General features: G+C 49.2%; 1 protein-coding gene across 1 annotated transcript; it reads left to right on the forward strand.

Moving 5' to 3' along the window:
- Nucleotides 1-8,908: 8,908 nt before the first annotated feature.
- On the forward strand, nucleotides 8,909-10,754 carry LOC125520878 (glycine-rich cell wall structural protein 1.0-like). The gene is made up of 3 exons (XM_048685922.1): nucleotides 8,909-8,978; nucleotides 9,496-9,961; nucleotides 10,054-10,754. The coding sequence occupies exons 2-3, from the start codon at nucleotides 9,502-9,504 to the stop codon at nucleotides 10,419-10,421; spliced, it is 828 nt and encodes a 275-aa protein (XP_048541879.1). The 5' UTR covers nucleotides 8,909-8,978; nucleotides 9,496-9,501; the 3' UTR covers nucleotides 10,422-10,754.
- The last annotated feature ends 934 nt before the right edge of the window (nucleotides 10,755-11,688 follow it).

Raw genomic sequence — 11,688 nt, forward strand, 5'->3', positions numbered from 1 at the left:
CGGAGGGGCCTTCCTCCACTGTGGCTTCGGGATGCGGTTGTGGTGGAGATCCGCATGGGTTTCCTGGACATAAGCGTTGGCGGCGCAGCGGTGAGGGACCCGCCGCCATCGATGGCTCAAGCGGGCGGGGAGGCGGTTTCCGAGCGGTGGTGCGGCTCCGATCATGCGGATTTCCTGGCAGCAGACGTCACCCAAGGGCATGCTAGATGAAGGAGGAGGTCAATCTTGTGGGGATGGGAGCGAATTTGCTAGCGAAAGCTTGGTGCGGTCTCGGCCAAAACCGTCAACAGCGGCGCCCGCAGGTGTCGTTCCCTCGATGGAGGCATTGTGCAGAGATTCACGTTCCTTGTATGCTCCGGGGAAAACCCTAGATTCAGGCTTTCCAGATCAAATGATGGCGAGGTTCCTAGTTTGTCACCTCGAGGGGCATCATCTTTGGGGTTGTACATCAGCTGGAGGGATAAGTGGTTGGCTTGGTGGCTGGGCACAAGTCTCCATATGCTTCTAGTGCGGTGATCAAGGTGGAGCGGCATGCCATCTACATTATCGATGACAACGAGTCTTGGTGGCAAGCTGCAGCGGGGTCTTGACGCTGGATGACGTTTGATGTGCATGAGCAGCAAGCTGGCGTTGTCCGGCGTTCTGGTGCCATCAACGGCAGAAGAGTGTGGCAAGCTCAATGCATTGATTGATCCTAAATATGGGACTACGGAAGAAGGCAACAACGGATTCTACACCGAGCGCATGCGGTGCATGCTGAGTCTCTGCTAGACCGATTGGTGCTCTCGGCTAGCCGGCGGGTGGCTTGGTGAGGCCACTGGATTTCTTGGTGTGCGTGGCGCGAGGTCAGGGCGCATCATCAATCTTGTAGGCAGGGCAACATTTTTTGTGAAGAAGGTGTCCCTGGATTGATCTATTTATTTATTTTGGTAAAAACCTTCTTGAATAATGCAATAAAGATGGTTATGTGCATTATGTGATGCAGAGGCCGTGATTAATTCTCCTTGTCAAAGAAATGTGTGTGAACTTTCATAAAAACCCAAGTTTAATGCTTCAAATTTCTATATTTACATGGAACTGCTTTTTATTTTGCAGAGTGATGAAATCTTTGATTTTCCATGCAAATTCACTAACATGCTTAAACATGCATTCGAATTCTCTCGACACTTTCGAGTTTTCGTTAGTATAGAGTGTTCATCTCGTAACATGTGCTTTAGGGAGAAATTTTTGTCATGTCAGATTAGCCACAGGTTGATCATCCTTATTGTATATGTTTACTTGACAATAATTTGTTCTATTATGGGGAAAGTTTGCAAATGCCAAACACCTAACTGACAATTTTTTGAGACTCGAGACACATCATATTACCAAGGACTCAAAAAACATCATCTTGTAACACATTTGATATTCACAACACAAAAGTTAAATAATTGTAGGAAGTATCATATATCCACTATACACAGCAAATTTTCATATATTTAGATATTTCATCATAATCCATGTAATTTCACTGTAGAACTGTTGCTAAAATGATTAGTTCTAACGGCGGCGCGTCTTCTCTCGTTTGGGATGCCGGCGATGCTGGAGGTCAGAAGGACTCCTTTGTATTATCTATTGTTTTCTGGGATTTTCTGTAAGATCAAACTATCTATTAAATCGTTATCTTCTGGCAAAAAAAATGATTAGTTCTAAATGGAAGACCACCTTCTTTATTTTTAGGGAAAATGGAAGACCACCTAATCATATGGAACCTTGAATGTGCACTACACCGAGGATCGGTACTGATTCAGGTTCCACTTGCATTATGATGTTATAATAACCATGGCTGCAAGCATATGTTTGGCATCTGGACTTTATCTAGGTGTGCCACTACACACTAAATCGACTCTATGATAAACCCAAATTGCAGCCATATTCTTTGTGTGCCTAACCTGTGTACTGAAATTACATAACGCTGAGGACATGATTATTTTTCAAATTATATGCCTAATCAAAACAGAGACTAAAAAAATAGAATAATTGAAATTATATGACCCAATGTGGTGCGAATATGACTATATACAATCTCAACTAGTGAAGTTGGGGGTACTTAGGGCATCTCCAATGCCGACACTCAAACGCCGCCCGCATATGTCTGGACTTCACCGTCCGGACCCTGGAAGCCATCCAACGCGAGCATGTATCTGTCCACTCGGCGGTCTGGACGCACTTTCTCCCGCAAAGTATTTGTGTGTGTGGCGGGGGGGGGGGGGGGGGGGGGGGTGTGGGAGGGTTTGGGACGTCTGGACCGTTGCCACGTTCACATCTGAGTGACCTCGCTCACCCAAAAATCCCACCTGCCTCTCTCGCGCTTTTAATCAAACGCTAGCCGCATTCATACCGGCCCAGAGCATGCAGCGGTCAGTATTGATGTCGCGATTTGACTAGACGGGTGGGCGGTGCTTACGGATGTGAGCTCTTCGGCACCGTAGCTTCAATGCGGACGCCGCGTCCTTAGAAACCAACTCTGAACGCTGCGCCGCATTGAAGCGAGTTGACCGAAGCCCTAATTCGTCCTTCCAAGCCCAGTGGTGATACCGAAGTCCTAATTCTTTACGCCGGCAGACGTAGGTGGTGGAAGTTCCTCCGCAGGAGGATCCTGGCGCCAGCGCCCTCACTCTGCAAGCCCATCGGCGTCCAGAGTGACGGGCTCCTCCGACGACGATGAGGAGTAGCAGCCACAGCAGCGGCGCCGTCTCCTCACGGAGGCGGCTCTGACGGATGAACAATTCGTCCATCACATGGAGATCGTGACAGAGCGCTGGCTCCGTCAGATAGGCCCGGGGCCACCATCGCCCACGCATGAAGTAGGGGTAACCGTCCCCAACACGCGTCTGCGTGAAGCAGGAGCCGCCATCCCCACTCTGGCGGGTGAAGGACGAGCCCACATCCCCACCGTGCAACCGCAACCTCCACATCAGAGGTCGCGTGAAGGAGGAGCCCACGCCCTCCAGCACCTCCGCCGTGTCAAGGACGAGCCAGCGTCAGCCCGCCCGGTATGCACGAATTGATGAGCCCTCGTCGCCGCCACGAGGCCACCGCCACCCAATGAAAGAGGAGTTGCCGCCCTCGATCACGAAGGCGCTTGGTCGCATCCAATACCTCGGAGGAGCAGGTATCAGCGGTGCCTTCGGCTCGAGGTCCGTTGTATCCGAGGTGAAGCGCGCGACAAGGCAGCAGGCGCGGTATGACCAACGCAGTGTCACTCGCCGCTCCGCGTTCGACAAGAAGGACGTGGCACCGAAATGGGTCCACAACGACTTGGACCTCGTTGCCGCGGCAGCGCTCATCTACTCCGGCACCATCGCAGACACAGCCGCCAGGCGCCGCCACCTCCATGACGGTGAGCTCAGCGAGATCGGCGAGGAGTGCTCGCATAGTGACTTCTCCACCAATGCCGGCAAGGGCAAGGCCGTCGCCACGGATTCACCGGTGCCGTCGGCAATGACCAAGGTGGCCCTCCACACCGTGCAACAGGAGGACACTGGACAGGGTTGTTGCGTCCCTCCAGCGCCCTTCCATCGCGGGAGGGACGACGATGATGACAACGACACAGACGACGATGATGCTGAGGCGGGACAGGGTGGCCACGCGTACGGGATGGTTATTCGATATAGGGTTTAGGCTTTTTTTTAGAGTTTTTAGTTAAATGATCGAAATATCATTCGTTTTATGTAAATTATATCAAAATTTTAAGGAAATACACCTTGTTTGCATGGATTTTTCCGTTTAGTTCAAACAACGGTTGAAATGTATGCCGGCAGCGTTGGATTTCCGGCTCCCGCATCCGTATCCACATACTGATCCCTCTGTCCTTGGACGGATGCGGCAGCAAATTTGTGGGTCAGCGTTGGAGATGCCCTTATATTCTGGGTACATTGATAGTCGGGTACAAAATTACATAGAAATCCTCAGGCCTATTCAGCGTTGACTATTTATGTCCGTGGGCTTATATAAAATTGGTAAATTCCTAACAGACCTGAAAAGGGCACCTGCAACAGTGAACCATGGAGAATCGTGAAAAAGGTCAATGCTTCGGATGGGAACAGTTTCACAACAGATACTGGTCGAATGGTGTACTTGAACTAGCATTATACACGAAGATACCCTGGAAGTAACATGCACTACTAGCACATCAACGACGAAACGGATGGTACACATTTTAAGCTCAGCCAATCTTCCCGGTGTCAGTCTGCCGGGCTGTGAGCATCATGGCATGCTACACGTGAGAGCAATATAGATATACAACTACATGAGGTGCTTGTCTGTAGAGAAGCGACTCGCAGCTATAGCTTGCATCACACGGGCACAACTATTCCTGGTTGATGATGGTTGAAGTGAGCACGTCAGAAACATGTTCGTTATGCAACAACCTCAGAATGAAGGCAAAGAGGGCGTCGGATACAAGTTAAGCAGGAAGTTATTGCGGCCTAAGCCTCAGCGGCTTGAGTTGCTTTGGAAAGAGATTTGGATTTTATTTTTTTCTGATGTGAAGTGAATTGGATCTGGGTCTTTGGCAGAATATCAAATTCAAACGTAATTCGGCGAACTCAGTAGTCGATCCAAACTGTGTCCTAGCAGCACACTAGCCGTTAGCCATTTCCTAATACGTACCTCCCAGTCCCGGTGTCTTGTGCCTCTCTCGATGTTTGCCAAAGTATCTATCTATATATATACCCTCTGTATGCTGGCCAATGTCCATTGGGATTCCCTCGCGCATTATACCACAACCTAGAATAAAGTTCCATTGTGCACTAGCAGTGCATATAGCCATGTATATATTCTAGGTTACTGATATTTCTCCCGGCGCCCAGGGGCATCGATGGTGACTTCGTCAGTCATGTGATTTTTGGTGTAGCACGGTCTCTCAGAGATGCTCAACCTATCTTTGTGAAACCTAGTGGTTATTATATGCATGTATTCCACGTAGCTTAGACGAGATGAAGTGTAAAGAATTCCCCTGGCATTGGACGGATAGACTAGAATATATCTCAATGACGATGATGACCGAATACGAATAATAGAGCATCAAGACCTGCATCGGCTAGTAAACGGAAGAATCTATATCAATTCGATCTTCTCGGAATATTGCATTGGTAATATAAGGCCCCGATGCATGACTATCGTTTCGTTGCGGCCACTAGGCTATCTAGCGCATCACTATTGGTTCATGGCAGCTGAATCGTGGATCTGGCACATTGGCATGCCAGTTGTTGAGCTGATAGAGCCTAACCAACTGAGCTGTTGCTTAGTTCGGCCGTGATCAGCAAATTAATCAAATCCAATCCATCCATGGAGGGAAAATCGCAACAATCTGTGGTTAGGTTAGTTGTATCCACCCGGGTTCTCGAGCCCCCAAACTTAGTATGGTAATTTATTTTTTTCTAGACTTATTCCAGGACTAAACAACACCTTTTGCAGTGATAGACCACGCTCCCATTGCTAACGAGATGTCTGTAGTGTCTTCACCACCCCATAATAAACAATCATTGCTAGGGCCAAACCATGCGTCATTGCTGGTTTTAAGAATTGGCAGTGGACAAGCACGGTTATCACCGGTTCTGGGCTAAATCAGCAGTGATAATGGCAGTACTTTACTTACGGACTAAATCTCTAGAAATCTAGAAAAACAATATTGCTACAATTAAAACTGAGAGCGAGGTATCTTGCTTACAGTAGGAGTTTCATGTCCAATCCTAAAAAACTACAGTGATTTTTGGTGAAGAGTGCCCGCCAAAATGGAGAGAAGGGATAGAAAAAAAAAGACTCGGGTTGGAGGAAGGGGAAACATATGTGTGGAGAGTAACATATTGTGTAGACCCATTACCGCTAGTTCAACCTAGAAAAACGACGGTGAGGAAACAGCAGTTCTAGTCACAAACCTGCAGTATTAAGCACCACGTCACTGCAGGTTCGTGTCTAACTTAGACCTGCACTGATTATATGGCTATCACTTCTAGTAGTTCTTAAGGGCTCAATCATTTGAGGGGGCTAGGCTTTAGAATCGGCAGAACTCGCGGACCACACCTAGATTGCTTCCTCAATCTCAGGATCTATGACCGTGGTCTTCCGGTATCTAGTTGTGCATGCTCTTAGACTAGTAATTTTCGTATTGGATAGTAATTTGTACTCCCTCTGTTCCAAAATATAGTGCTTTCTCTATTCCTGTGCTTCAATTTTGATCATAAATTTAACCAACGAGACCGACTGCAGCGGGAGCAAACGTTATACCAGTGAATTCATATTCAAAAGAAGTTTTCAATTATATAATTTTATCTCCCGCCGCACTCGGTCTCGTTGGTTAAATTTATAGTCAAAGTTGGACCTCGGGAAGCGCGGGCGCACTATATTTTGGAATGGAGGAAGTATATGTTACTATTACTAGTCTATATTACTATTTCTATAGTGGAGAGTAATATTTATGTGGTGTCATGTAATACTTTATTTATTAGATTGTAGAACCATCTTGTCTTGATATACTACCTCCGTCACGGTTTAGAAGGCGCGCTTGGAAATTCTCTGAGACCTAGGTAGTTATCTATTGGTTGTGAGATGGGATAAAAAATAGCATTCACACTATGCATGCATATAAAAATAATATATCGGAGTACTAATTAGCTACTAGAAATAAATGCAATGTGCCCTAAACCTTGTCTATTGTGAAAACGCACGCAAATTTAACTGTGCCTTCTAAACTGTGACGGAGGGAGTATGTGATGTTACTTATAGTGTTAGGAACATGTTATGTTAGCACATGCCTCTCTTTTCTTATTCATTACTTATCACATCATTTATTTTGCCTAGATATGTGTGATGTTAGGGCTTCTCCAACACTAACCCTCAAACCTCTTGCAACCGTCCGGACCACGCTGTCCGGACCGCGGAAGACAACCAACGCGGTCCTGTATCGGTCCACGACAAGGTTTGGACGCGTTTTCTCCCGCAAACTGGAGACAAACCGGGGGGGGGGGGGGCTTGCAGGAGTGTGGATCGATCCCGCGCCCGCTTCTGACTACTCTGGCCCACCAAAATACCTCCTCCCTCCCCTCCTGCAGTTCCTTCCGATCCACGCACCGCCTACCGCGCCGCATTCATGCCGGTCTAGAGCAAGCGGAGGCCAGCATTGATGTCGCGATGTGACCGGAGGGAGGCTGGCGCTGACCAATGCGGCCTCTCGGGAGCCGCCGCTTCAATGCGGACGCAGGTTCTCGAGGAACAACTTTGGCCGCTGCGCAACATTGTGGCGGCTGACCGGCCCTTCGCATGGCCTGGCCGCGACTTTATAAGCCGCGCTCTGCGATGGGCAAGTCCACATCACATCCTTGTCCTCCTCCCCCCTTCCCTCCCATCTCCCTCCACATCTCCAGCGATGGGTAAAAGTCTTGGGCATCTGTGCCGGGAGGCGGTTCCAGAGAGGGATCGTGGCGACGACGCCCTCGAACAGTGGAGCCATCGTCCTCACTGGTGGGTGGCTCCTCGACGAAGGTGGAGATTGTCATCTCCTCAAGCAACAAGGACGACCAGCTGCTGCCGTCGCAGCAGTCCGCGTCGGCGCTGCCGGGCCAGGTCTACGCCGCCACCAATGCAGAGTTCGAGGAGCAGATGGAGCAGATGGTTCGTCGCTCTGTCGTCCACGTCAACGACCCAGCTCCTCCATCGGGGCACTCCTTCCCGTGAAGCCGGAGTCGGCATCCCCTGCACACTCTACGTCACGGTGCAGCCGCGGCGTCCAACTCGGACGATGCTTTAAGCAGGAGCTGTTGTCGCCACCGCCCTGACGCGTCGTCAAGGACCGCGGCCGGTCGCCGCCCATGCATGCCCAAGGCATGCGGTCACATTCTGTAGTACCTTGGTAGCGGTGGGGCTGGCGGCAGCTTCTCCTCGTCGTCTCGGAGCGCCATGATGCCGGAGGAGTACGCTGACGGGAGCAGCGCCGGCGAGACAGGCGCAACGCCACGCGTCGGTCAAAGTTCATGGAGTCAGACGTCCCGCCAGCACACATCTAGGTGGACCTAGACCTCTCATACGCCTGGGCCCTGGACCGCTCCGTGATGATGTCAGAGACGGTCAAGCGTCGTCTCTGCCGCCTCAACAGGGAGATGGCCAGGTACGGCGAGGAATGGTCTCTTGCTGAGACCGACGCTGCCAATGACACCTCCTACAACGACCGCCGCCCTCTCCCGCAGCCCATGTTCTCAGTGGTCGCGGCTGAACTGCGCACGACACAAGAGGAAGCGGAGATGATCACCCGCTAGCGTCAGGCAACTGACGGGAAGCCCTTCCGCAACGTCAACACACCTTCCGTCACCCGAAGCCCTACTCTGACGACTCCGACGCCAGATCGGGCCACGATGATGGAGGAGGAGCCGCCGGCCAGCCCGACATGGCCTACGAGGTCTCCGTCAAGTATAGGATAGTTTAGGGTTTTATTTATAGGTTTTTAATTATCGTCATGTTTTATGAACAAATTATCCCAGTTTCAATGAAATCGCCGTGTTTATATCAAAATTCGCCCGATTGGATTGAATTTTGTCCGGTTGGTTTAAGTTGTTGTTAAAATGTACACAACTACGGTTGGATGACTGCTTCTTGCATCCATGTCCGCGGACTGCCTGTCCATGGACGGATGGCCGAGAAAATTTGCGGGTCATCATTGGAGATGCAATTAACTTATGTTACTACCACTATGGATAGTCTTAGTATAAGACTTGAGTATATGGGTACAGTATCTGTCCATCTACTAATGGAGTTTGTTTAGAGAGAAAGGTGTCTGTCACGGCATTAAGACTGGGCCCAACAAGTCAGTCAGGTTGCACGGACCCGTTGCCGGCATCTTGGCCTATAAATAGCTGGGCAGTCCGTCTTCCATGGCACAACAGCTAGCTTCTTCTTCCCCGGAAGAAAGAAAGAAGCCCTCCTCTCGCCATCGGTACAACAAGGTACTATAGGCTTATTTCGATCTTCATTCCCTCGTTCCATGGCTTTATTTATTTTTCCTGTTTCCTTCTTATTAGATATACTGTATGATGCATGCCTGCATGGTGACAGTATATTTGCATACACATATGTATGTAAATATGTCTTTTTTGCAAAGAAAATAGTCTTGCTCTACGTATAGGCCGCGTCAACTATTGCACGTTGATTTAGTGATCATGTTGCTTGATTCTACTGCATGCATGTAGTTATGCGCGGATGGACGTACGTACTCCCTCCATTTCTAGATACAAACCCTTTTAGAGATTCAAATATGAATTACATACAAATATGTATAGACTTTTTTAAGTGTAGATTCACTCATTTTGCTTGGTATGTAGTCTTTACTGGATCTCAAAAGGGCTTATACAGTGTGTATAATAAGGATTTGAGCAGCAGTAGTCCACCTAGGTATGTGGTATACACACACACGCGCGGAGTATATTAACACAATTATGTTGCCTCCATCTAATTTGGCCACAGATCGAGATGCTGCCTCCAACGGCAAAGGATATAAGCTTCGGATCAGCATTCGCTAATGGTGGCACTGCTAATGGTGGCACTGCTACTGGTGGCAATGGTTCCGGTTCTCAGGCTGCGTCAAGCGGCAAGCCGCAGCAGGAGCTGCCAGCGCTGACACATCAGTATGCGGAACAATACGTGTATGCATACCCAGCAGCACCGGCATACGGCGGCCCTCCAAAGCCCCCGCCGGCGTATCGCTATGGCTATGGCTATGGTGGAGGTGGTTCTGGTGGGTACGGCTACCCCGAGCCCGATGGTATTTGGGATGAACCTGCTCGGGCATACGGCGGCGGCAGATACCGCCCACCACAGCTGCCGTATTATCACGGCGGCGGTCGTGGTGGGTATGGTGGAGCTGGTGCTGGTGGCTATAGCTACCACGGCGGTGGCGGAGGCGGCAGCTGTGGCTATCCTCCGACTGCAGGTACGATCGATACTTATGATGCATGTAGCAGTTCGACACACACCAGTGATACCACTCACTCAGTTGTTATGCTGATTGATGGGTCGATTCAGGAGGAGGAGGCGGCGGCGGTCATGGGGTCAGCAACGAATACGGAGGGCCGCCGCAGCAGAAGCCGCACATGAGTGCGGGGTGGCTAGCCGCCGGAGCTGCTACCGCCTATGGAGCGTACCAGCACCACATGCGCAAACACCACGGAGGAGGAGGGCATGGGTACAGGCATGGGCACGGAGGATACGACGACGGCTGTACTTGTGGCGGCGACGGTTACGGTTATGGCTGCCGTGGTTGTGCCCCCCATATGCATATGCGAGGCGAGTTCGAGCACCAAGAGCACACCAATATCAAATACTCTGTTCATCCCGACGGTAAGTGCAATGACGCCGCCAGCGGCCCGCCCGTTACAGTGTTGGACAAATGAGCCAGCCAGCCAACAAGCGGGGTTTAATATGAACGAACTCCAAGCTCATCACTGTACGGTATGTACACTACTCGATGAGCCTCGATCATCATACCAGATGGATGCCTTATATTGAATAACTCATCCGTCATGTACGTCCTAAACATTACATATATGTATCTTGTGTTAGGGAATAAAACTATATGTACGTACATATATGTAATGTAAGCCAGGAGGCTGCCAAACGGCGCTCTAGCGGTTTGTGTACGAGCGCTACTGTGGCCGAGCGAGCCATCACATGGTTTGTCATGCTAATAAGCACATGGAACTGAATGACGACCTTATATTGATTGATGTGTGTGTGTGCGCGCGTGCGCGTGTTCCTAGGGTGTTGATTCTATATATGTATCTATGTCCACAGAATAATTGTCTCAAGATATTCCTTATTTCTGTTTGGGAAATCAATCCAAAGGCATCTTCCCGGGAAGGAATCTTTAGTGACCATTATTTTTTCACATTAAAGATGGTGACTAGACCCGTTACAAAATTAATGTCACTAATGCTCGGACATTACTGATGCGTTTCAGACCCGTCAAAAGCAATGATGATGGAGAATCAAAAACCCGTCAAAAGCCCGTCACTAATATGTTTGTGACCGAAACCAAAAGTACATCACTATTATTTGCTTGTGTGACGGATCCTGGTTGTGACTGTTATTTTGAAACCCATACCTAGTGTTATCATAGACGTATTTCGTAAAACACCTCTCTGATGTATGTTTCGAAAATATAAAAATATGCAATCCAAATGGTAGCCACAAATTCAAATTACATGATTTCATTAAAGTCTAAATCATGAAGTTACAATGTATCACAAAAGGAGCCATTTTACCAACGCAAATAGATTAACACATAACCAACGAGATGAACACCTAGGAGGAATATAATATACTACATAAAGATGGTTTTACACAAGTATTATAGAGTAGCGCATAAGAGTTTGTACATACAATTCTCATATGGATAATCTAAAATATACTTTCATACATGGAAGAGGCTATGACGCGCGTGTGTGTGTGTGTGTGGGGGGGGGGGGGATACAACGTGCCACACCCAGGCAAGGAAGCGAAGGGGGTCGGTGAAAAGCTTTGTCTCCTCCCAGATCCGCTGTGAAACCCCATGCTCCACTTGCTTCTTCGGCCGTCTACTTCATCAGCGGCGCCCGTTTCTTCCAACTCCATTCCCCCCAACCGAGGATGGAGGCGCGATGTGGCGAGCCGAGGGAGATT

The sequence above is a fragment of the Triticum urartu genome, chromosome 7 (assembly GCF_003073215.2).
Source record: "Triticum urartu cultivar G1812 chromosome 7, Tu2.1, whole genome shotgun sequence".
NCBI lineage: Eukaryota > Viridiplantae > Streptophyta > Magnoliopsida > Poales > Poaceae > Triticum > Triticum urartu.

Bases quoted from the DNA above. Each gene is read 5' to 3' on its own strand.
- LOC125520878 (XM_048685922.1), top strand. From the start codon at position 9,502: ATGCTGCCTCCAACGGCAAAGGATATAAGCTTCGGATCAGCATTCGCT. The intron at 9,962-10,053 runs GTACGATCGATA...GGGTCGATTCAG, and splicing joins TGGCTATCCTCCGACTGCAG to GAGGAGGAGGCGGCGGCGGT.